Source organism: Miniopterus schreibersii, assembly GCF_964146895.1.
Source record: "Miniopterus schreibersii genome assembly, chromosome: 9".
In the NCBI taxonomy this organism is placed as follows: domain Eukaryota; kingdom Metazoa; phylum Chordata; class Mammalia; order Chiroptera; family Miniopteridae; genus Miniopterus; species Miniopterus schreibersii.
This window is the reverse complement of record NC_138118.1, coordinates 55,265,576-55,292,645: the sequence shown is the minus strand read 5'-3', so window position 1 is coordinate 55,292,645 and position 27,070 is coordinate 55,265,576. Positions and strand designations below refer to the sequence as shown.

The window sequence follows — 27,070 nt, the reverse complement described above, 5'->3', positions numbered from 1 at the left end:
ATCTCCAAGAACTATTCTGCTCTTTATTTCTCCACTTACCAATTCAATACTTATTCCCATTTCTAGCTACTGTAAGGTTCTTGGTAGTTAACTTTAGGATTGGTTTCTGTTTCTTTGTGGAGTATACGTGAGTTCTAAAATTTCAGTTTCTGATGCTGTCTTTTATCTCGATCTTGATCTTGATCTTTCTTTTGGTTTATATGACCTGCCTAGACCTATGACTTTTTACTCTGTTTCCACCCTACAAACCTGATAATTATATCTACAACTTGAATCCGCACAACCACCACCTGCCATGAACGCCCACAGCTGGTTTCCTCCTGTTTCTGTTTTCATTTTCTTTCACTTGGTTTTCTTTCGGTCCTTAACTAGTTCCTTGAATTATGCAGCTGAAATATTAATTGTTTCCCAAGTGGGCCGTTCAAAGAGCCCCGAGCCCATTTCCCTTACTGTGCCCTCTTTTTGTCACTTTTTAGATCCAGAGAAGTCTTTCTTTTCTTCTCGTGACTGGCCTACAATTAAAGAGATTGTGCAGGTCTACGCTTGTCAGTCATTATGGCCATGTTTTATCTTCTCAAGAAATCTGTTCTTTGACAGGCATACATCTTAATTCATTATTTCCCTCTTTTTCCTCACTATTGAGGCCTAATTACATTAAAATCATTTTTGCATTTATGCTAATGCTATTATGCAGCAGGTCTGTGACCCAAGCCACTTTCTTAGAGCAAAAAAAGTGTTTGCTCAATGGGGCCCTCAGAGGGACCTTTGGCAGTCAAGATTTTTCTTGAGTAAAAAAATTTGAGTTTAAAAAATGGCTTCTGTTCATGGAAATCAGAGCAACAAATACTATATGTCTATTACTATACCATTAAAAATTTTTACAACTTCCCAGAGGAATGTCCCATCCCTCTCATCAAACTTCATGCATAAGAAAAGAAGACATACTGAATTCAATATGAAGAAGTAGGTCAGAGCTCAATAGAAGAATCAAGTGCCCATTTCTTTTTTTTCTTTTTTTTTTATTAATCCTCACCTGAGGATATTTTTTCCATTGGTTTTTAGAGAGAGTGGAAGGGAGGGAAGAGGTGGGGAGAGAGAGAAAAAGAGAGGGAGGAGAGAGAAAGAGAGAGAAACATTGATGTAAGAGAGACACATAGATTGGTCCCACACGCACCCCAACAGGGGCCTGAGATCAAATCTGCAACCCAGGTATGTGCCCTTGACCGGGAATCAAACCGGTGACCCTTTGGTGTTTGGGCCAATGCTCTAAGCACTGAGCCACCCTGGCTGGGGCACAAACACCCATTTCTAATTAGGCTGTTGCAATAGTTTGGCTTGGACCAGGGTTGTAGCAGTAGTAGTATGAAAAATGTTTGGATTTGGGTATGTATGGAAAGCAAAACCAACCATCGGTGAAACTGCTAGTTGTTCTTATTCTCTACATTTTCTCTTTTTTTAGTTTCGCTACTCAAATTGGCTTGATATATTGTATATGTTGCTGGGAACTACGGCCGCCGTCATCCACGGAGCTGCACTCCCCCTCCTGATGCTGATTTTTGGAGAGATGACGGATAGCTTTGCAAATGTAGGAAGGTTTGAAAACATAACTTTTGAAAACATAACTAATCTAAGTAAGTATTATTTGTGGTACTGGTTTTATTGGAAGCTTGGAAAAAAATCAATCACTTGGAATGATATTACTAAATATGCACTAGTGTGTTTAGTGTAGTGAGAGGTGGAGGGGTCTGAGCTGTAGTTCATATTTGTAATGAGTTTGATAAGGTAATATTCATGAGCATTAGAATGCACAGTGGAAGTGCTGGCAGAGCTGTGTAGAAAAAGAGAGAGTTCTCTGAAGTCAGGAATATGCCAGGAAGTTTCAGGAAGAGGTATAGAAACCTAATCTGGACCTTGAGTGATAATTAAGAATCAGTAAAATTCTCTGACATATTGAGTATGGGTGTAAGAGACAGGAGTCCAGGATGGTTCTAAAGTTTATAGCCTGATAAACTGGATGCAGTTACCATCAACTACGATGAAGAAGGTAGGGGGGAGAGTAGGTTTGGGCAGTAAATAACAGAAATTTAACTTCAGACATTGTCACAGATTGGGCTCTTTGGAAACATGCTAAAATGGAGAAATGGAGCCAAGAGAAGGTGTGTGTGTGTGTGTGTGTGTGTGTGTGTGTATTTGGGATGGGAGAAATAATAGCTCGTTTGTGTGCTAATGGAAATGACTTCAAAGAGAGGAGAGTGTGATGCTTTGAGAGAGAGGGAAGAGATTTGCTTGCTTCAGTGATATCCATGAGAAAGGATGGGATCTAATGCTCAAGAAGAAGTATTTGCTTTAGGTAGGAGCACAGGTAGTTCATCTACAATACTAGGTGGGAAGAGAGAGTATTTGAGTGCCAGTGCCTAAAGGCTGGGTAGGTGAGGAGGTGAGAATTTGTGAACAAATTCACTTTGCTCAGTGAGGTAAGAAGCAAGGCATTTGGCTGATAAAGAAAGGAGATCTAAGACAATCTTCTAAGACAGTAATTTTCAACCGATGTGCCACAAGAATTTTTAAAACATGTAAAACATGACTTGAGTCAGGGACACTGACCTCTTTTTCCGTAGATTGTCAAATAAAAAAATGACAACAGCCAACACAGCAATAGCCATCTGGTATGAATGTCCTGTCTTGAACCATAAATATATAGGTCATATAGTAAAGTTGCATCTTATTGGTCATGCCGCATAAAAAGGTTGCGTCTGATAGATTAATTATTGGTACCAGAAATCCTTATATACAAGTATAGGCACCTGGTTTTTTAAAAAGTCACTTTGGAACAAAAAGAATAGGTAATTACTATTATTTATTTTTTGTAAATCAAAATTATCCCTATTTTTTGGTCGGATTGGCAAAAAGTATATTTTTGGGTGTGCCACAGAATTTTAGTAATTAGTTTATGTGTGTGTTGAGATGAAAAAGGTTGAAAATCACTGCTCTAGGAGACTGGGAAAGTGAATGAGATTGTTAGGATACTTTGGGTGTCAACAGATACACTCTCTCACACTTGATTGAGGAGGAGCTGGTTGATAGCTCTGAGCTTCCACTTCAACTTTGGTCAAGAATAGATTAATTTAAACTAAGCTACCCAAAGGTTTAAAACCTGGTGTGCACTTAAGTGGTAGAAATGTTGAAAATGGGTGTTTGAAAATACACTTGAGAATACAGTGATACCAAGTAGCTTTTATAGTGACCCTTCAACCTTTCAATCTTTAAGTCGCTGATGAATGTCATGAATCCTTTCCCCAGAAACAAGCACATAATATTTATAACAATTTGGGGTATTTATGGATCCTTTGATACCTGTCTGTATATCCTAAGAACCCCTTCTTTGTGATCCTGAAGAGCGCATTGTTTACCCTAAAGCGGGACTACTTCAATTTTGTGAATGCAGGTAATGAGTTAGGCCAGAAAGCTTTATTGCATGTTGAGCTATGTAAAATCCTTATTTATTACATCCCTTCATAGAATCCAAAGGGACCTGCCAAAAGAATTGTGCCACCTTTGAACTGGCACGTTTCCTTTCACCAAAAGGCAGGGATTGCATCAAAGGTTTGATGCTGGTCCTAGAGATGAGGGCAAATGAATTCTCTGATGCTTCTGGAGGGAGAATCAGTCTACTGGCGCCCCAGGCACTCTCAGACCTTTTTTCTTCTTGACCTTCCCTAGGTGGGACCTTATAACTTATCTGTGGAGGGTAGACTAGGTACCAGAGCCTCCTTGTTGGACAAGAAGTATTCCTTCTTAAGGAAATTTGGATTTGCTAAGGCTCATGAGAGTCTGAGAGTTTTAAGCTAAACATAGGATTTAACTAGATAGCTCTAAAATCTTTTTGATAGCAGATCCTTCTTTGCTGTGCACTAGGCCCCCCCTTAGCTTGCTCTAATGCCTCACACTATCAGACACCAGCGTTTTTCCTGCTCTTTTTGTTGTGGACCTGATTTCCTGATACCTGACTCCCAACTGTTTCTGTCTGTTTCTAGCATTTGCCTTTGCCTTAAAATCTCTGATGACTTGGGCCTAGGGAACTGCACTTGTGTGAACGGAAAGTAACCACTGTTGAATTTCTGTAGGACTCTTGTCTTCCTTATGAGACTGTCCACTAACTGGAAATGAGCCAAAATAAAGGTGATAGTGATTTTAGGCATTTTGTGTTCAAGGTGACAGGTTGGATACAAGTGTAAATGACATTCAGGCAGTTAAAGAAATAGGACTGAATCTTGGTATAAAGAGTAGGACTAGAGATTTGGCAATATTTGAGTTGAAGGGATATTAAATCTCCTGGGATAGGATATGGAGAAAAGTAGAAGGAATGGGAGCCCTAAGCCTTGAGGAAAAACTCAGTTAACAGTAACTACAGCTGACATTTACTGAGCATTAAATATGGGCTGAGCACTGTTTTTAGTGCTTTACATCTATTACCTCCTTTATTCCTTTCATGTTCAGGAGGTTGATACTATTATCTGTTCTTTACATGTGAGGAAACTGGGCCCAAGGGGTTGAGTACATTTAAATTGCCTGAGTTCATAGAGTTAGCAATTAGTCAGTATTTGAACCCATGCAGACTTGCCCCAGGTGTATACACTGAAGGAAGCAGAGGGACAGGTGGACACTGAGCAAAGGTGGACACTGAGGATAACATGCTAATCCAGAAATTAAAGGAGATGGGGGAGATTTGCCAAGTCTCATAGTGGTTAGCAGTCAGGGATACTCTTTACATAAGTTCTTGATTATTTATTTTCTCTAATGATTCAGTTTCTGGCACATCCACATTGATGGCCTTTCTTAATCCATAACTATATTATGGTTGTTTCTGTTCAGTCTCCTACCAGACTGTGGGCTGAGAAAAGGAGAAACTGAGAGACTCAGATTTTAATATGAGTTAATAATTCGATAAAAAGGGATAGAGTGGAAAGAATCTATTTTTATATTTATTATTATACTTACAATTCCTACTCTAGCTGGTCTAAAACTCACATGAGGAACATGAAAACTATTCGTAAAATGCCATTTCTCAAAATATCATTTATATTTTGCTGCTTAAACTGTGAGTGCATAGATCGAGTGCAGATCTTGAATGTGTATTTCAGGACGTTGGTGTTGTAAGCAAAGAAAACATTGCCCTGTGTGCCCTCAAGGCCAGCATTACGAGTATGCTCCAAACTAGAATTTAAGTTTGAGTTAAAACTTAAAATATGGCTGATTTTTCTAGAATCAGTATAATATAGTCAGATTTTCTTTTTTGGTTGCTATTGAGAGAATGCTTTTTCAGCCAAAAAGTAGAGTAGTTACAACATAATCTCTTTAGTACATTATAAAAACATCAAAAAAATAAAAGCAGTAGAACCAGATTCATTCCAGGTGCTTAAAAGTGGGATGAATAATGCCTGAATTATAGAATTTTGTAGGTGAAAAAGAGCCTAGAAATGATCTGGCCCAAATCCAGAATTTTTTTGATGTAGAAACCGATGTCCAGGAACTTGAAACAATGTGGCCACGATGGAATTGCCTGCTCGTTGACAGAGCTGAGTTCCTGGGCCAGGAAATCTTCCCTTTTAGTCTGTTTTTTTTTTTTCTACTCTACTATTGATTTCAAACTCGGCCTAAAATTGTAGCAGACATTAGCATTTTTACTCGGTCTTTCCTCTCCCTGAGATGCCGTCCTGACTTAGGTAGATTTGCTTATTAGTAAATCGGGTAGGTCAGCCCTGGGGCACAGTTCCTCAGGCCAGAGGTGTGAAGCAACACACACGAGGAGATCGTGGCTTCTGGAGTCATCTTTGCCACCTGCGGTAGGCCCAGCCACACTGAGTGGCAGGCACTAGCCTGAGCAAATGCCACCAGGATTGCTCATCTAGGCAAATGGTCTAAATTCCTGCACAGGAAGACTGGAAAAATTGGAATCATAATATTCCTGAGTTAGAACGGACCTTGTAGATTGAAAAGTCAGGGGTTTACTATCTTCTTTAATCAGAGAACCACCCTATGTAAATAATGCTTGTCATGGAAGCTCACCAGGTAAATAGCTGAAAGAGAGGCTTCCTTGGTTGAAAGTGGTAGAGAGGAACCTAGAGCAAAAATATTCACTGATAGTGTCTCTCCTGCCAGCTGGCAGTGCCAAGGCCACTCCTCAGGTAGCCACCACTTATGTCCTTGGCTACACCTGCGCCTAGGGCCATCCTCACGTCTTGCCTACACAATTTTAATTCCTAAGTCTTCTCTCTGCTTCCACTCTTGCCCACCTGTATCCATTTCTCCACACACTGTCCCACTGAGCATTTACAAGCAAGTCAGGTCACATTTCATAGTGTGGAATGAATACAAATTCCTTGCTTTGGCCTATGTGGCCCACGTGGCCTCCCCCCATCCTGTCACTTGCATTGTTTAATAGGCACTCAGTACAGCCCCACTCACACTGGGCTCCTTTTTATTATTATTATTTTTTAAAATTTTTGTTTAAAATATTACAGATGTCCCATTTTCTCCCCAATGACCCATTCCACCCCGTTCCCCCCCCCTCCCCAGTCCCTCTCCACACTGGCCTCCTTTCCGTTCCATGAACACTCCCTTCTCCTTCCTGCCTTGGGGCCATGCACAACCTGCCCTGTCTTGCAGTAATGGCATCTTATCATTCACTTCTCCCTCAGAAAGAAGACCTTTTGCCCCAACCAACCCCAGAGTCACTCTAGCATCGTTGTTTACTTACTAAGAGTTATTACGCTAAAATGACCTTATTAATTTATTGGTTTACGTGTTTATTGTAGCTTCTCAAATAGGCAGAAAGGCATAAGGGGGAAAAAGAGAAGTTCCTGGGGAAAACTATTTTAGATATTTCAGCAGTGGTACCTTGTACATAAGGTTTGGGGCCTGAAACCAGTGGTATTAGAAAAAATTAGGTTGTATCCCCACTGTCCAGAACAGTTCCTAGCACGAAGGCTATGTGAAAGATGGTTTGAAAGCCACGTTTATAATATAATCTGATTAGGAAATCAGTAAAACTACTGATTTAGTAGTTAAAACTACTAAACTGAAGTGTTTGGGCCATATAAAAATGTAATGTAATGTGATCCATAAATGGTATGGAGTCTTAGTCATAGTGATGGGCACTGTTTAGTAGTTTCTTTGAAGTCTTGCTTGGTTTTAGAAAAGGCTTTCCTTATCAGGTAGTAAGGTAGTGGTCTACTGTATCTTTTTTTTTCAGTCTTAAAATATGTGAGACACTTATATACAAATATTTTGATATATGGTCTACGTGTGTAGTGGCTCTGTGAAACCACTTGTAAATCTTTGGGACAGGCTAGGTTACAGCAGAGAGAGCAGGCTATGGGAGTGGAAGGAGGAGATAGATATAAACCATCATACTTCTAGTATTGACTTAGTAAGTTGAGTCATGTGTCAGTTACGATGGAATTCTGTGACAAGGTTAGTCCTTCTGCCAGGGGTAAGCCATTTGAGAGGAGGTCATATTTGAGCCCCTTCATGGAAGGAGGAGTGTTTTCCAGGAGAAAAATACGGTAGAGGCACTCCAGGTGGAGACAGCAGAATGAATAAAGGCTTGGAGGAAGAAAGTTCTCATCAGTTCTCTACTGCATCTCTTCTCAGTATGTGGAAAATATTTTTAGTCTAAAAGATTGGAACTTAGAAAGAGGTAAAAGACCTGTATTTTGAAAACTATAAGACACTGAAGAAATAAATTGAAGAAGATGCAAATAAATGGAAGGATGTAACTTGCTCATGGATTGGAAGGATTAATATTGTTGAAATGTCCTTACTACCTAAAGATTCAATGTGATTGCTATTAAAATACAAGTGACATTCTTCTCAGAATTAGAACAACTAATCTTAAAATTTATATGGAACCACAAAAGACCCTGAATAGCCAAAGAAATTTTGCAAAGGAACAAAGTCAGAGATATCGTGATCCCTGACATCAAACTATACTGTAAAGCTACAATAAAGCAGTGTAGTATGGTCCTGGCATAAAAACAGATGTATAGATCAATGGAATATAATAGAGAGCCCAGGAATAAATCCTCGCTTATATGGTCAATTAATTTATGACAGGTTAGGCAAGGATATACAAGGGCTAAAGATAGTCTCTTCAATAAGCGGTGCTGGGAAAACTGGAGAGATAATGAAAAAAAAAAAAGTTGCACCACTTTCTTACACCCTATGCAAAAACGAACTCAAAAGGGATTAAAGACTTAAATGTAAGGCCTGAAACCATAAAACTCCTAGAAGAAAACATAGGCAATAAACTCTAAGACATTACTCTTAGCAATATCTTTTTGGATATGTCTCCTTGGGCAAGGAAAACAAAAGAAAAAATAAACAAATGGGACTACATCAACCTATAAAGGTTTTGCACAGCAAAGGAAACTATCAACAAAATAAAAAGACAACCTACTGAATGGGAGAAGATATTCGCCAACGATACATTCCATAAGAAGTTAATATCCAAAATATATAAGGAATTTATACAACTTAGCACCAAAAAAAACCAATCTTATTTTAAAAATGGGCAGAGGACCTGAATAAACATTTCTCCAAAGAGAACATATACAAGGTCAACAGACATATGAAAAGATGTTCAACATCACTAATCAGGGAAATGCAAACTAAAACCACAATGAAATATCACCTCACACCTGTCAGAATGGCTACTGTCAATAAATCAAATAAGTGCTGGTTTGTTAACCAGCAAATCAACAAATAACAAGTTTGTCTTGATTTGGTAGTGATACACACTAGTGACAATACCATTTAGAAACACTTCCTGGCTAGCTAGATAAGATAGGAAATCCCTAATGAGAGATCTTCCAGGACTCATTAGAAGAAAAATCCTTACCCAGGTACTTCATATCCTGTTTTATTTTTAAAAATATGGAGCAGAAATAGCCTCATAACTGGTAAAGAAAAAAATGAATCTAGACACATTTATTGTTGCATTGACATAACATGAAGCAGTCAAGTTCCTTTGCAGCATTTGCTGTCTCTGTGTCTCTTTATTAGTTCCTTACTTTCTGTATTACCCTAAGTGTGGCTTTCCCCAGGGTCCTGTGCTTGGTTGCCATTTCCTCCTTACCTGTCATCCTGCCCTCACTGGTAATTATGGAGGGATAGCTCCCCCCGCCCCGAAATTTAGCTATGGCCACTAGCACATGACTCCTCCTAAGTCTTTATGCCTACTTATTGGAAGTCTTCAGTTGAATGGCCCAGGGACCACAGAGTAAAAATCTTCAAAACTAACATCTGAGCAGACCTGCTGTTTTGACTGACTGACTTCCCACCGTGACATCACCACTCTCCAGATGTTCCCGTTTGAGGTCTTGATTGGTTTTTGTTTTTACTCTCAACTTCTGTCAGTTGCTAGGACCTGTAACATCTCCCTCTGTAAATCTTATGGGCACTATCTGTCTTTTCTGTTGTCACTTAGATCCGCTTTCCTTACGTAATTGCAGTAGCTCAAGTCTCTCAGTCTCTCCCTGTTTTAGTTAATCTCATACCTTGCTGGCAGCTAAGTCATCTGAGACCACACCTGTGATTTTGTTTTTTCCTGCTCAGACCGACCGCTAAATGACTGTGTACTAGTTTTTAAACACCATACCTGTGGGGCCTACATTATCTTTCTAGCTACATATCCACCTCTTCCCACCCTCACAACACAGTTCACACCCCAGCTGAACTGGCTCACTCACTCTTTACACTTGCTGTGGACTTTTGTCTGTGGTGTTCCCTTTGCCAGAAAAAGTTTTCTCCCCCTTTCCCACACCTGTCAAAATCAGACTCATCAGAACTAGGCCCTCATATTATATTATAACATAACTTTTTAAATGATTACAAGATTAAAAGTGTGCCTCCCCAATGTTCCAGCAAACTTGATTATGATAATTTAGTCTATAAAAATATTTACCATATATTCTTATATATGTATATAAGGTGTGTTTAGTGCAGCATTGTTTGTAACAGTAAAATATTGGAACCAACTGAAATAGATGTAATTTTGAAAAAATAGAGGTACACATATAAACACATATACTGACATGAAAAATTGGCCACTGAATATGGACTGTAATTCTATTTTTAAAAATAAGCATGAATATGTATTTGTGTATTTGTATACATGTATGCAGAAAAGAAAATATGAAAAAATATACATCAAAATATTGAACAGTGATTATCATGTGTGTTGATGAAGGAGTATTAAAGGTTTAATGTACTTTATCCAACAATGTTCACATTTGCTAATACTATGTGATAAGCTCTCTGGTGTTTATTACATTATCCTTTGTATTATATATATTTTGAATAAAAATGAAAACTGGAGAAATGCATTGTTAGATTTTAAATACTAAGTGCTTTAGTGTCAAGTATGCACTGATATTTATCAGGACAGAGACCCTGGAAAAGATTTTTCCCAGTCATCTTTGAGTGATATTTCATAAAATACTTTAATTCAAGGATATCGATATTCCTGCCAACAGACTGCTTCTTAGTAAATGTGGGTTTCTTCTTGTAAATAAGCTCCATGGAATTTAGTGTGTGTGTGGTTGATTGCACATGGCCAGCAGTGAAGGATTTGAATGGATGCTGTAATGTTTACACACAGTTAAAACTGAATCAGTTTGAGCTATTTCTGTGTAAATTGTTAAGTGACACAAATGTGATCCATTTCTGTATGCTTATTTTTAATGGAGGACAAAGAGACATAATGGTCTATTTTTTTTGTGTGTGGTGTTCTAGGTCTGATCAACATCACAGATCCCTTCAAAAAGCTGGAGGAGGACATGACCACGTAATTTGACATTTTCCTTACTGTTCTTAAGCTTTTCTGTATCTAGATTGATTGTGGCAATGTTTAAAATTTTGCATGTAATAAAGATTTAAAGTTTTGAGGAGAACAATACTGTTGTTTTCTAGGAAGATATAATGTAGAATTTTTTAAAGAAAATAATGTGCTGCATAGAGATGTACTTAAGTTAGGGTTAAGTCTAGGTTAGATTTGTGTATGCATTGGTAAATATAGAATATCAGATACAGGAAAATTAGATTTCAAAGTGGTCTTTTAAACTGTAGAATTAATGAAGGATCACATTATTTTCAATGGCTTTGTAATTATTAGTTTGCTTCCTGGATGTTTTCAATAATGATTTCGAAAATGAGATCAGTCAACAGGATTTTTTTAAACACAGCATGTAATTCTAAACAATGAAACAAAGCATCCCAGAATAAATATAGTCACTCTAACCTTAACTCACCTCAGGGAAGCGTTCGGTAATGACTTACGTATCTTGAAGTTTGTACCCAAGAATAGTTTATAGAAAATGTCCAAAGTATGAGTTGGCGAATCAGAAGAGACTAATTCCACATTATCCTATAGATTTGAAGAGAATGGAGACACTTGATCAGTTTTTGAAAAATGAGAAGCAAGTACTTCCAATATTTATATGGAAATGCTTTTAAAAAATTTAATATTGGGGAAAATAAAACTGTCCTATAATCATCTTATAAATGCTTAAACATAAATATGTTTTCAGTAATCATAGACTGATGGTTAAAAATATATTCATTGATTTTCAAATCATGAGTTCTACTTGTTAAATAGGATTTCTTTTTAGCTGTGTCTTGCTAGGTCGTTAACACTTGGATAATGATTAATTGTTGAGTTATCTATTAACTGAAATTTAATACTCCAATTACATCTTCCCTGATAAACGTTGTAAATGACAAGGTGTAGCTCTGTGAAGATCTGTTTACCAGGATTCCTGCTGAGTTGTGAACAGTGCAATCAGAGAGTATCTGGTTATTATATAACCATTTTTATACCTTTCGTATGGTTCAAACAAACATATTTATTTGAAGAAGGCAAGTAATGAACTTTAAAAAGATGGGAATATTGTTATATTTCATTTTTAGAATGCTTTTCTTTGACAAAAATGAATTGCTTGGTAAAACCCAATAGTTGTTTGCATTCTTAAATAGGAAGACTCAAACTGAGGAACCATAACTTCAGCATTTTTAGATGTTCAAGGGCCTGGCTTTAGAAGATGCTCATGGTTTTTATTGTTAGAGTTTAAACTGGAAGGACTACCGTTTCATTCATTAAGCATTTTAGGATAACTCATGAAGGCCAGTTGGGCAGATGATGTAAAAATATTTATTTTCAGTTGTCTCTTGGCATCCTAGCCCTGCCAGATTAATAGCAAAAAGGCCAGGGGACCATTTCCATCTCTTGATTTCACTTTCTGGCAAGCTCTGTCACTTCTTTCCATTTGCCAATGTGCAGAAAACAGCACCTCAGCGTGCTCATCAATTGATACTGAGGTAATACAAGCAGATAGGACAACCATGGGAGATCTTACCTGATGCTGTGATGCTCCAGGGTGCCACACAAGTCTCTCACACTCTGTGTGCCTACTATGTGCCCAGCACCCGCCCAAGTATATCACATGCATTACTGCATTACTGTTCTTATCTCCATTTTACCAATTAGAAAACTGAGACTTAGGAAGGTGAAGCAGCTCACCTAAGATTACACATCAGGTAAGTGAAGAGCTGGAATTGGGGCCAAAGCAGAAAGCACACTCTTAACCATCCCGCACTGTACTGGCACAAACATAGTTGGGTGTCGACCATCCACTCTGCTCTTTACAGCCCCTTCTTATTTTTTAAGGATGGCAAGATAGCCAGATAGCTGAAAAAGTAAAAATGAGTGGTATGTTTGGGAAAGATGCATTAATCAGAAAATAGTATCTGCAGCATTTTTGTTGTTTTTCAGGTATGCCTATTATTACAGCGGAATTGGGGCTGGAGTGCTCATTGCTGCTTACATTCAGGTTTCATTCTGGTGCCTGGCAGCTGGAAGACAAATATTTAAAATTAGAAAACAATTTTTTCACGCTATCATGCGACAGGAGATAGGCTGGTTTGATGTGCATGACGTTGGGGAGCTCAACACTCGGCTCACAGAGTAAGTACCTAGTTTTATGTTGAACTCAGGCTCAGACATGGTTCTTATTCTTATGAGGATGAAAGAAATGTCATGAGCTCTGTTAGGAGATGTTAGGAGACTAAATTCCTTCTGAGCAGCGACCATGGCTTGTGCATCTTTTTTGTTCCCAGCACATGAGGTAGGACATGAGGGGGACCTGCGTGACTGGCGCTGAATGAGGAACTGCACTGCTTCAGAGACAAAAAGCCCTCTGAGAGCGTGCAGTAGATCAGAGCATGGTACTTCCTGGAGATACAGCTGAACAAGATCCTGGATGTAAACTGGTTTACCCCCTGTCCAGACAAACGAACAAACAACTGGATTCAGGAGAAAAATTCTGTGTTCACAGTTCTGATGTTTCTCTCTAACACTATTTGTTCTTTTAGTGATGTCTCCAAAATTAATGAAGGAATCGGTGACAAAATTGGAATGTTCTTTCAGTCGATAGCAGCGTTTCTCACTGGCTTTATAGTAGGATTTACACGTGGTTGGGAGCTAACTCTTGTGATTTTGGCCGTCAGTCCTGTTCTTGGACTCTCAGCAGCCATCTGGGCAAAGGTAGGTGAAGCCTGTGAATCCAGACCCTTGACTGTTCCTGCCCCACCCCTACCTGTGGAAGGCTGTTTTTACCCTGACTCTGTACTTGATACTTGGTTTTAAATCTTCTGTTTAAAACCAGTGGGAAACAGCAGGTGCCAACTCATTGAGTTCTACCCCTGCCAGGACTCCATGCTGTCCTGAGCCATAGGGTTATTTGGGGAAGAGCTGAGAAAGAAAGGAGTAACTCTCATATCTCACCCTCTGCCTTCTATGAAAAGGCATGCTCAACTCTTAAAGAGCTGTGTTCTCTAGTTGACAATCTTATACTCACACAGCAAATAGAGACCCAAGTTCAGTGAACCACCCACATGTCCCACTCAATTAGCCTGATTGGTTTTAATGTTTTTGGTTTTGTAGATTTTTGTTTAATTTGTAAATCAGTTTTACGGTTTTATCAGCATTCTAAATGGTTCTATGTTTATATATTTTTAAACCATTGGTATGAAAATGGTTTTAAAAAATACTTCCTAGTCCCACCTGCATACAAATCCTAAAACTGCAGTTCTCTCTCCCAATCAAGGGCAGAATAAAACTTATTTTCCCTTTGAAGGCTGGGCGTGGTATTCGTTTTAAACTGATTAGATGTAAGAGGGTTTTGGTGGAGAGACTGGCCCAGTATGTAATTTCTGTTGGGTTCAACACAAGTTAAAGAAGGTATTACAAATTTGTGTGGCAAAAGGATATCAAAGAGGGGGGCCAAACAAAGCTGAGGCTAACAAAATTAATCAGGCTGTAAGCATTAAGAAGTTTTAGAATTTTATTCTGTAGGATGGATATTGTTTTGTTATTGCAAACAGTAACTACCATTTATTGGGCATGTACTACGTCAGGCAAATGCATGTGTTATCTTTTCTGAGGTATAGCTATTAGGTCATTTTACAGAGGAAGAAATGGGAGTTTTGAGGATTCTGTTAATTTGTTGCTCAGAGTACCACAGGGTTTAAATGGTGTTCTTGGTGGTGAAATTGCACCTCTGTATCAGTCAGCTGAAATATTTGGCAAAAGCTTTCCATTAATTAATTAATTTTTTATGTATTAGAATATCAAGCAAGTCAGGTGGCCAATTCTTCATATCAGTGTTTGTTGATAAACTGTTTAAAATGTATTGATTTCCATTCCAGTTAAGTTGGGAAACCAACAGTAAGTTCATATTTATTACTTAATTATGCATTGCTTCAGATACTATTTATTTGATAAATGGAGCCCTAGGCTTATTCCTGGAGACATAAGCTTTCATCCTCACATAAACTTTGATGTGATTTCAAACAAATTTCTTAAATTCTCTGCTTGTCACCCACTTTAAAAGAAATGTGGTCCAGTCTGGGAAGCCTCTTTGTCCCTGTGAGCCTGAGGCTCTCCTACTCAACCCAGAGACACCAGGGCAAGAAGCAGAATAGGAAGGGACCCAGTCACAGCAAACTTTCTGGTCCAGGAAGCCTTTTAGATGGGCGCTGGCAACTCTTTTCCCCGCCCAGAGACACTGGAGCAGCTGGAGGGCAAAGGTGGGAGCATCACCATACTCTGCCCTCAGCAAGAGATACCTGGTGGTGTGACCTTGATAAACCACTTTCACTCCCTTAGGTAGCAGAAGCAGAGGCCCATAGGAGCCCCAGCACCTCCAGATAAACCACGTTGACCAAAATAATACCACAAACGCTCTGTATATTAAACTGCCATTAGAACCACAGCTCACAAAAGTAGGCCAAAACTAATACGAAATAATGATGAATGTGAACTGCAATTGAAAGTTCTTTTTAAAAATAGTAGGTCAAAAGTTGCATGCTAAACCCAAAGATGGTTACTGTTTGGTAAAATAAAGGTTTAAATAGGACTCAGAGTCTCCTATAATAGTAGACAAAATGTTCAGGATACAGTAAAAATGTACTTGTGACTCTAAGGACCAAGAAAACCACAACTTGAGTGAAAGACCAGTTAACTGACACCAATATTGATATAAATCATATGCTAGAATGATTTGACATGAATTTTGAAAAAGCTATCAGAAAAATGCTTCACTAAGCCGTTACAAATTCTCTTGAAACAGAAAAAATAGAAAATATCAGCAATGGAATAGTTATGAAAAAAGAAAATGACATTAGAGAACTGAAAGATACGACAGCTCTATCTCAGTGGGTGGAGATAATAGGGCAGGATCCGCATATCTGGAGATAGAACAGTAGAATTCATGTATTCTGAAACAGAGAAAATAAAAAGACGCGGGGACCTGTGGGACAATAACAAGATCCAAAAGACAATAACGTTTGTTACCTTTGGAGTCCCCGCAAAAGAGGAGAAAGAGAGTGGGACTGAAGGAGTATTGGAAGAAATAATGGCTGAAAATGTCTACCCAACAACAGCAGGCTATCCTTCAAAAACTGATTGTTAAACAAACTATGGTGCATGGAAACCTTGGATTACTACCGATCAATAAAATGGAAAGAACTCTTGGTATACTTGACCACCCAGATGAATCTCCAGAGAATTATACTGTGTGAAAAAAGCCAATCAAAACAAGTTGCATACCAGTTGATTCCATTTTTGTAGCATTCGTGGAATGACACAATTATAGACAGAGAACAGATTAGTGGTTTCTTGGGGTCAGGGATGATGGGGGAGGGGAGGAGAGGTAAGGGGTAGGCTAAGCGGTGGCTATGGCTATAAAAACTAGGGTAAGGGATCCTTGTAATGAAATTGTTCTGTGTCAGGGCTGTAATCACATGAATCTACACAGGTAATACCATTGCTTAGATCTAAATACATACACACACACACACAAATGCATGTAAAACTGGTAAATCTGAATAGCAGTGATGGCTAATATCAATGTTAAATTCCTAGTTGGGACATTGTTCTGTAGTTTTCCAGATGTTATTATTAGGGGGACTAGGTGAAGGGCACATGGAATTTCACTGTCTTATTCTTTCTTTTTTTAAAATACATCTTTATTGATTTCAGAGAGAGGAAGGGAGAGGGAAGGAGAGAGATAGAAACATCCATGATGAGAGAGTCATTGATCGGCTGCCTAGCCCACAACCCGGGCATGTGCCCTGACTGGGAATCTAACCCCGATCGCCTGGAGCCTAGGTCGACGCTCAACCACTGAGCCACGCCCGGCCAGGCCACTGTCTTATTCTTACTGCATGTGAATCTATAGTTATCTTAAAAAAAAAAAAAAAAAAGTAAAAAAATATATAAATTATCTCAAAATGAAAACCTTCATTGAGAAATGGAACAAAGATGAAGTCAGACTATCCACAGTGGAAAGAAAATATTGCTTTCAAATATATTAGTTTGAGTAATATAAAACTGCCTATATTAGACAGTTTTTAACTTACAGAAATAACAATTTCATATGTGTCAAACTAATACCAATTAAGGTTTGTTAAGAAACCGTCAGCCTTTGGAAGAAGGGATGGGCTAGTGATTCTTCATATAGTTTATATGGGTAATTGGAATTATCACCATTTTATTACTTTAGACTAACAGTGGAGAAGTTCCCTTTTCATATCCCTAAGAATAGTTTGGTAGGATTTTTTTTTCTTTTAACAGACATGGTTACTTAAAAAACAAAGCACTTAATGAAAATTCTACCATAGTTTTGCCTACACATATGCTTATAATTATGGAAGGTCATAGAGGGGGAAAAAGAGCCAAGTTTATTGAATTTGATATGGTACTTGATATATTTAACAGTGTCTTAAAATAGCATATTTTGAAATTCCTAATTCAAAAATATTTCTGGTAATCTTCCTGTTGATGGCTGTGTCAGGTGTGGATGATTGTTGTGGAATGATGTTTTAAGAAAAGCAGAGAGAAAGAGCTGAAGCAGATTGCTTGTACCTCTCATATTATGCAGACGTGTTTGTTCGGGGACGGCAGTGAGCACTCTGGCTCAGACCCATTGTTGTGAATGATTCAGGCAGGTGCAGTGGGCAGCTCTCCTTTTACTCCGACACACAGCAAAGGAAGAAGTGCATTGCTAAAATGAAAACAACTTTGAGCTCTTTATGACAAGAAGGAGTAGACTAATAGTACTTATGCAAGTGAGTCCACAAGTGCCTGTAAATTATTTATGAAACAGTGTAATGTGGTTAATCAGTATTGTATTATGAACTGCTTGTGTGTAATCTTTAGTTAGATGGTTGACTACTGAGGCATTCCAGGTATAAAGAGTAACCTTAGTTTTTTGCCCGTGCCAGGTGATTTGATTTTCATCATAGTGCCCTCTGGGACCAGAGTTCACTTGTCAGTGGCTGATTTCAGAGAGAATCCCTCCAGTGGCTGTTAATTCAGGCTTTGAAGCCATATGGAATCAGGCTCGAATCCTGGATATTTTATTTATTTGTAAAATTATGTAACCTCTTCATCTCTCCATTTTCTCACATATAAAGTGGGGGAAATAGTACCTACTTCACTGTGCAGTTGAGAAGAATAAATGAGATCCTGTGTATATAAAGTGCCCAGTACTGTTTCTCCCGCAGAATAAATGCTCAGGAACCAGACAGAAGGATCAAAGAATATTCAGAAAACAAAGCCCTCCCTGGTGGCTGCATGTATTGTTTTGCTCAGCAGCTCCAGCTTCCCCTGGCATGTGCAACTTTCCTGATGTACTTTCACCGCACAGCACTTCATCCTCAGCATTTTTCTGGCTTCCACGTTGACACTTCTGGACCAGAGTAGCATGAGCAATTGCTGTGTTTCCTTGGCATAATGCCTTTTTTCTACATTTGTTTATAGTATATACCTTCTTTTGTGTAATTTAAGATCTCCCAAAGCTCCTAGTTTTATTTATTCAGATGAGGATCCATGAAGCATTCAGTGAGAAAATAAAAAAAAATTTAATATGTTTTTATTGATTTGAGAGAGAGAGGAAGGGAGAGAGGAGAGAGAGGAAGGGAGAGAGAGAAACATCCATATGAAAGAAACAGATCTGTTGCCTCCTGCACTTGCCCTGCCCAAAACTCAGGCAAGTGCCCCCACTGGGAACCCAACCTGTGACCTTTCAGTGCACAGGATGACGCTCAACCAACTGAGCCACACAGGTCAGGGTGAGAAAATAAAATTTTTGATTGAATTTATTATCTGTCAGTTCAGTCCAAAAGAAGTGAAGCAGCTTACAGAGTGAAAAAAAAAATATACACACACACACACACACACACACACACACACACACATATGCTAAAAATCAGAACATCATGACCAAAAACAAGTAAAAGATTTTGTTCTATGCATATATTAACATACAAGCAGCATTTGTATATATATTTATTTTTATTTTACAAAGGATAAAGTTAACTTGGTGCAAAATTTACACGATCTGAAATTGCATTTTTCAACAGATACTGTCCTCATTTACTGATAAAGAACTCTTGGCGTATGCAAAAGCCGGAGCAGTGGCTGAGGAGGTCTTAGCAGCCATTCGAACTGTGATTGCTTTTGGAGGGCAAAAGAAAGAACTTGAAAGGTTTGACTCTCTGTTTTTAACTTGATAGAAACATTAAGTTCTGTGTCCTCTCTTATGCCCTTCAGGTTGACAGTGTTGATTATAAGGGCTTTCTGCAATATATGTGTTTCTCTAAATAGCTTCATGCACGTTACAGCATGTCTAGTATTCTGGAGAAGCTGTAACTCCAGTTGTACTGTTCTTTTTTTTGTTAATGTCATGCACTTGGGCTTTTTTGACCATTTAAAAAAATTTTCAGTTGCAGTTTGCATTCAGTATTATTCTGTATTAGTTTCAGGCATACAGGATAGCGGTTAGACAATTATATACGTTATAAGTGTTTCTCCCGAGACTTTAAGTACCCACCTGGCGCCACGCATAGTTATTACAGTATTACTGACTATATTCCCTGTGCTGTAATTTACATCCCTGTGACTGTTCTGTTACCTCCTTCCCTCTGGCAACCATCAGTCTGTTCTCTGTATCTATGAGTCTCTTATATCTGCTAATTCAAAGCATTTTCTAGAGTTTTCTAGGTGGGTAGTGACATAAAAATTGTTTCGTAGTGCTGAAACATATTTTATATCCCTGATGATAATTTTTCCATCAAGTAAATTATTTATTTATTTATTTGCTATAATTGACATATACCATCCTTGATTCTCTCAGATTGAAGGAGTATTTTGTGTAAGATCTATGGGGACATGTTAATCTGTGGTTCATTTCCCCTCTTGCCTGACCCCTAATCGGTAGTTATGCTCCATGATTTAGAAAATAAAAATATAACTAAAAAGCACATTTGTGCAGAAGCTCAGAATCTTTTTTACTGTGTGTTGTTTAATATTTTCCTTGCAGCTATTTCCTTTATTAGATTTCCGTGAGTATAGATAGTAATTTGTTGAAATTTGTAATATCAGATCCATTGATTTCTGAGCAGCAACAGAATTTACTTAAAATAACATCTGATATTATAGTATTTTAGGTTATAAATATATATATTTTTGAAAATAGGAAAAACTAAACTATATTGTTAGGGAGATTATACATTGTTTGGTAAAGCTGTAAAGAAAAACAAGGGAATTTCTGTAAGCCAGAATAATGATTACCTGTTCAGGAGATGAAGAACTATGGGTTATGAGTGGGAACAGAGCAGGGAGTTTCTGCAGAGCTGGAGGTGTTTCATTTCTTGACCACAGTCATAGTTACATGGTTGTTCACTATATAATTATCTTTTAAACTGTACATATGTGTTTGGAGCACTCTTTTGTTCATATGCTATATTTTACCCCACAGAGATGTCTTCTGTGAATGATTTGTGATGATGATATACTATAGTCCAAAGGGAAGACGTATCTTGATTTTTTTGCTAAGGTTTTTGCTCTTCCCTTAAAATATGTCTGACTACTAATCTAAGAAGTCTTCCTTAATGACCAGGCAAACATCCGCCTCTCTTGGAGCTTAAATTCTAACAGGGGCAGTGGAAAGGCATAGACAACCACAGAAAACAAAATACCTAACATACTAGGTGGGGTAAATATTATTGGGAAATAAAATACTTTTTTAGAGTTATAGGGAATTCTATGTAGAGATATTATTCAGAAAGTCCTTTCTGATTAATCATTGCTTCAGCAGGCACAGAATGAAGTTTTAGACTTGGGATTCTTTCCAGTTTTTCTCAATGGAAAGATGGACCAGAAAAATAATGTCCACCAACCTAGGGAGACAAGCATCGCTTACCTGCTTCTACCTAGTTTCTGAGCTGGGGGAAAGCATCTCCCATAGAAATCAAAATCTGAGGCCTATGCCTTATGTGCAGTTCGGGTCTGAATTTGTAGTACTCTGCAGGCCAAGGAAACAAATAAAGAGAGAATAATAAACAAAAATAAAAGAAATAAAATCAATAATGGTTGGAAAATAAGAAGCAAAATTTTCATTATTCACAGATGATATGATTGTAGGCATTGGAATTCCTGTAGACTCAGCAGACTAACAACGTAACACAAGATCTGAGTACCTGGTCATGATTCAGAAAAAATGGCATTCCTGTGAACCAGCAGTGACCAATTAGGAAATAGATAGTATTGCATCAGTTCCAAGGTGCACATTTTTCTGTTACAGCTCATCTCTGACATTGAGATACATCCTACAAGCAGTGCCTTCTTACAATTGCTATCGATCTGGATGGAAGTCAATTCTTCCAGGTGGGATTTGGGTTTGCACCATTCACTGGAAGCACTACTAACCTGAGACCACCTTCCATTAAATTCTATGTCTACACTGGTAGTATGAATTCATATTTCAGACCTGCGTGGATACTGCCTTATGGTTCAAATTCCCAGGGGAGGTGGTTTTTTTCCAGCCTTTACCTGGTGCCAAGGCTGAGACACACATGTTCTCCTGCTGTCACTTTCCATGGGGCATATGCCTATTACTCTGAGGCTCCAGCCCTTTGGGTCCCAGCTGTGTAAGAAGTGTCCTATTAAAATCCTTTCTTGATGGTACATAAAATCACAGAATAACAATACTTCTTACAATTAATGACATCCTAAATTTGAGAAGTATGATACTTCTGAAAGATATTATTATTAGCAACAAAACTATAATGAGATATGGGATGTAACCTGGGTAGAAGGGAAAGGGCATTATGGGAGTCAAGTCCAATATTTAGAAATTAAATGAATCTGATCATTTTAGTTCACTAAAAGTATAAAGGAATTAAGATATTTTAAAAAATTATTTTAAATATGTTTTAGTTGATTTCAGAGAGAGGAAGAAAGAGGAAGAGAGAGATAGAAACATCAATGATGAGAGAGAGTCATTGATGGGCTGCCTCCTGCACTCCCCCTTCCTGGGGATCGAGCCCGAAACCCAGGCATGTGCCCTGACTGGGAATCGAACCGTGACCTCCTGGTTCATAGGTCAATGCTCAACCACTGAGCCACGCCAGCCAGGCAAGATATTTTTTAAATGGAGTGCTTTAATTTGTAGGTACAGAATGATTTTTTCCTAGAGAAGGTGGTGATCAACTTTTTATTATAAGAATAAACAAGTGGGCTACATAGCTCTATTCAAAGATTTATTTTATGTGTGGAATCATTTCCTCAGAAGATAACAGTCCCTGAAATGTATCTGAGAGGACACTCTCCCCTGGAAAATTGGAAATTAGTTTTGCCTGGAGATTAAGAGTTGACTTAGGACTGCAACCTGAAGGCTTAAGGTTCTTTCCACCTTGGCCATTTCTGGAAGTTTCATTTATTCAACAAATTTAGCCAGCATCTACCATATGACAAGCACTGTGCTAGGCTCTGGATTCTCTGTGAATCGGAAATAGGGGATATTTGCCCTCGTGTAATCCTTAATCAAAATAGTAAGGTAGAAAAAATGGGAAGAGGGGAGGGAGGAAAGTAAGAAAAATTTAAGAAAGACATCAAAGAAACGAATTAAATTATAGATTTTTAAAATATACTATGAAAGAATCAAAGAGTGTGCTGGTGAAGGTGAGGAAGGCACCTTCTCTTCCCTCTCTGCTTTCAAACAGACAAGTAACTAAGGAGGTTTCATCTAGGCTGAGACTTGAGGGATGAGAAATGGCCTTCCAGGGTGCAGGGAGGGATAGAAGAGTCTTCTGGATTTCCTGAGGTGGCAATGACTTTGGTATGTTCTAGGAAGTATAAGGCCTGAGTGAGGTGAGATTGAGGTGAAGAGAGGCTGTTGAAGGTGGGTCGGGCTGTCACGTGGGGGGAATTGCAGGCTATGGTGAGGAGTTGGAATTTTATTCCAAGGGCATAGGGAAGGGGTTGAGGATCTTAAATAAGGGAATAAGTGTCCACATTATGTTTAAGATTATTTCTCTGTCTGTAATTGGTCTGGTGAGTAGATGAGAGCAGTTAGACAGGCTGCAGTAGTGTCCAGGTGAGAGGGCTTACTGTGGCCTGGTCCAGGCTGCTGGCAGGAGGTGGGTGACAAGTACATAGATTTGGGAGAGAATTTGGAAGTAGAATTGAAAAAACTATTGTGAGACCAAATATAACCCTTCAGTTTTCTTTCCAGCTCCTTCCCCTTCCATTCTCTACTTCCAAAGAGAGCAACATTTAAGGTCTCTCAGTCTTTCTCTTCACATTAGCAGGTGCATGAGGAAACTGGCTTTCTTAAAATGAAAATTAACCAGAATTTAAAGTGAATTTAATTAATAATAGAGTATGTTATTCTCCTTAATTAAAAGTTTTCTGTGAGTCTTGTAAATGTTTACCTATTGGTATTGATTTTTATTTGCTTAATTAAAATTGTTCCTTGCTCTTGGAAATGGCAGTTGCATCACTGATAAATACTTTTGTAATATTTATGAAGAATAATTTTCTAAATATCAATGTTTTTGTTATGTGACATTAGTCCATTTTAGGAACTCCTACTTTAATTACCACTTTCATACTAATGCTTTTAGTGAATTTAATAGATGATTTTGTACTGTGACATTTTTATGGAAATGCTAATCAAAAAGTAAAAGCAGTATTGTTCATATTTCCCCCTCTTTACGCCCTTCTTTTCTTCATTTATCTTTTCTGGTTCTAAATGATTTTCCTCCTTGTTGCTTCTTCCTGTGCAAATGTTTCCTCTGGCTGCATGGGACAACAGCTTGTCAGTGAAATGATTTCTACATTAGTCTCGGTAAGCAAGAACTGAAATAAAGGAGATAACAGGGTTTGAGTCATAACTGTTCAAGTTCCTTAAATGTAATCGTGTAATTTATGCCTAGTAGTACCTCAGATCAACTCATGAAGTGGGAGATATATATATATATTTATTTAACCATTGAAACATGTTTCTCAAAACTAATTTTTTGTTCAAAGATTATAACTGGCAAGTTGGAGATTGACATCTTTGGAGGAAGAAACTCTAATAATATGTTACTATTTTATCACTATAAAGTTCTGTTTAAGTTTGGTCTTCAGCAAATGTGGGGTTCATGTAAATTTCATGTAAATCTCAGCACTTCTAGAACCCTAAAGTAGCTAGTTAAAAAAAGTCATGAAGCCAGAAAGGAATGCGTGCTCACATCTGAGCGGGGCTTGAACTCTGCTGTACATACTAATAGAACAAACCTCCAAAGAATATTAATATAATATTTATATAGTCGTGTTTTGTGGTTTAAAGACCTCAAAATATGAATTTTAAATGGAAGTAAACTCTTTTATCTCAACAATTATGAACTCCTTTCTATAAGGCAATGTTCTAAGTTCTATAAGGTTCTGTGATTAAGAGGATGAAGACAGATTTAAAACGTAATTATAATTTGTCCTATTTCCCTAATATTACCTTGATTCTGTATTTCCAAAGATCCTTCTTTTTCTTTAAATTTCGTCCCATTATCTTATCTCTACATCTGTCTTCTTGAGCAAAATTGCCTTCTGTGTTCCTTTCAAATGAAGATAAAGTTACAGACACCATGTCCTTTAACTTCAGCATCAGAAATGAATTGCTCTCCGAGGGTTTAAAAAGTACTGGAATTAACATTTAGGAGTGAGCTTTAAGTCATTAGAACTGGAGAGAGAAAATCTGTTAGTGGACCCCAACATTGCTTTAGTTTTTTGTTTGCTTCCTTGTTTTTGCTCCCTTTTATGTAATTTGAAGTGCTATGTAACACTTTTTACATGGAAAGAAACTGTATAGTTTATCTTATTTCCATAGATATTTATTTTAAAAGTCACTGACTTGAAATTTGCTGTATTTTCTGTGAGAAGCATTAATAGGTATTCTCCAAGTTTGGCTAATATAGTAGAGACCTTTGTACTGCGAGCAGGTTACAGGGTTCTAGAAGTGCTGAGATTTTTATTTTCTCAGTTCTTGAGGCAGCCAGAAAGCCTTGGGTGGCCCGAGCCACCAGGCCAGAGCCCCTTCCTCCAGCAGTGGGCAGCTTTACGTGACCACGTTGGAGACACTGACAGAGGGAACAGGATGTAGGCAATGTGTGGCGAGACTAAGGAAGGGGACACTGAGACATAATGAGGGATTATTGTATATTTTTAAGCCTGATAATTTTTTCAGGTCAGTGATATTTAAAATAAATGTCTATGGAAATAAGATAAACTATACAGTTTATTTAAATGTAAATTGTATTACATAGCAATTCACAGCTCTCAAAATGCTCTTACACATGGGTTGAACCAACTCAAAGAGTCGGGGGGCTTTACTAGAAATAAATGACAAAGATTTACTCAAGGGTCTTAGAGTATGCAAACTAGAAACACAGCTAGGCAAAAAACCAGAAGTGTTCTGAAGAGGAAAGAAAAGTTAAGGGTTCTTAAAATAAAAGTCACATGCTTGAGGATAATCAGTCCTGCATTCTTTTTTTTTTTTTTTTTTTTAAATATATCTTTATTGATTTCAGGAAGAGGGAGAGAGAGAGATAGAAACATCAATGATGAGAGTGTCATTGATCGGCTGCCTCCTGCACGCCCGCAACTGGGGATGGAGCCCGCAACTGGGGATGGAGCCCGCAACCCAGACATGTGCCCCAACCGGGAATCGAGCCATGATCTCCTGGATCCTAGGTTGACGCTCCACCACTGAGCCAGGCCCGGCCGGGCAGTCCTGCATTCTTAGCCCTAGGATTGTTCCAGAACGGTTATCAGTCAGATGTCGGGTGTGGATGATGGATGCCAGCTGGTGTGGAGGATTGGCACCAGGAGGTCTGGTCATGGCTTGAGTTCTTTAGGGGATAGTCACAGGGCTACCTACAGGTAAATAAATGTCTGGGCATTGATGCAAGACTGGGAAGTTCAAAAGTTTAAGTTTCCCAGCTAGTTAAAGCAAGAACAGAAGCATTTCCTGAAGCCTCAGCCTACTTGATTTCAGTAATTTAGCAGCCTGACCATAGTGACTCCATTATGTTACTTCACTCTTTTCCTCACTTGTCTCCTTTCAGCTGATCCTTCCAGTAGTCCCAGAGGGATGCAGGACGGGGTCTCCAAAGCTTCTGGAATATTCTGAGATTTAAAGGACTTATCTATGTTGGACACTTTCTAGCATTATACCTTTGTTTTATTAATAAATTTAAAAAGCATGCAGTTTTTAAAGGGAAAGCATAGTGTTCATAGCATCTATTTTGTCTTGTGTATGAAACAATGCCAGTTTTAGAAGTTTGCTAAATATTACTCCACTTATTTCACTATTGCTGAGGCCAGAGAAGAGGCTTTTACTTAATCTCTGTAAGCCTCAGTTTCTTGTTCTACAGGAAGGGATTAAATAGTACTAACGTCATAGGGTCAGTGTATGAACAAAAGGAGAAAATATGTGTAAAACACCTACCATGGGGCTGGGCACATTGTAAGTCCTCAGTAAGCATCATGCTGTATTGACCCATTTCACAAGTTTATGAGTACATGTGATAATTTTTGTTACTCCTCCCAGGTACAACAAAAATTTAGAAGAAGCTAAAAGAATTGGGATAAGGAAAGCTATCACAGCCAACATTTCCATAGGTGCCGCTTTCCTGCTGATCTATGCATCATATGCTCTGGCATTCTGGTATGGGACCTCCTTGGTGCTCTCAGGACAGTATTCAATTGGAAAAGTACTCACTGTAAGTGATATTATATTAAGAAAAGAATCACTATTAAAAACGCCAATGAAATCACAGTATGGTGTTGGCTTGACTGTTGGAGAATGTATTTTGAAGAATGAATGAATAACAAAGAGACATGCATTACTAGGTTAAAAAGTGGTAAGGAAATTAGATGTATGCAGCAACTAGTTTTTGTCTTTTTTATAATCCCCCTTGCAACATTTATCCTGTGGCCTAAATAATATTAACATCACCAGGCTCTATAGTGTCAACTTTTCATTAGTTGTGATTATTTCTTTGTGCCAGACACTATGCTGAGCATATTACTTTTATTTTCTGATTTACTATTCATAACAATAAATGGCAAAGTCCGCTTTAACTTCTTTTCAAAATCTTTTGAATGACACCTAGTACACCTCACCGA

General features: G+C 38.2%; 1 protein-coding gene across 1 annotated transcript in view; it reads left to right on the top strand.

Moving 5' to 3' along the window:
• ABCB1 (ATP binding cassette subfamily B member 1) overlaps positions 1-27,070 on the top strand; it is a 79,768-nt gene that overhangs the window by 17,012 nt on the left and 35,686 nt on the right. The window contains exons 4-9 of the mRNA XM_081147614.1: positions 1,460-1,631; positions 10,795-10,846; positions 12,830-13,021; positions 13,429-13,600; positions 18,982-19,106; positions 26,493-26,664. Coding sequence (XP_081003740.1) covers positions 1,460-1,631; positions 10,795-10,846; positions 12,830-13,021; positions 13,429-13,600; positions 18,982-19,106; positions 26,493-26,664 — 885 coding nt within the window. The remainder of the gene's footprint in view (positions 1-1,459; positions 1,632-10,794; positions 10,847-12,829; positions 13,022-13,428; positions 13,601-18,981; positions 19,107-26,492; positions 26,665-27,070) is intronic.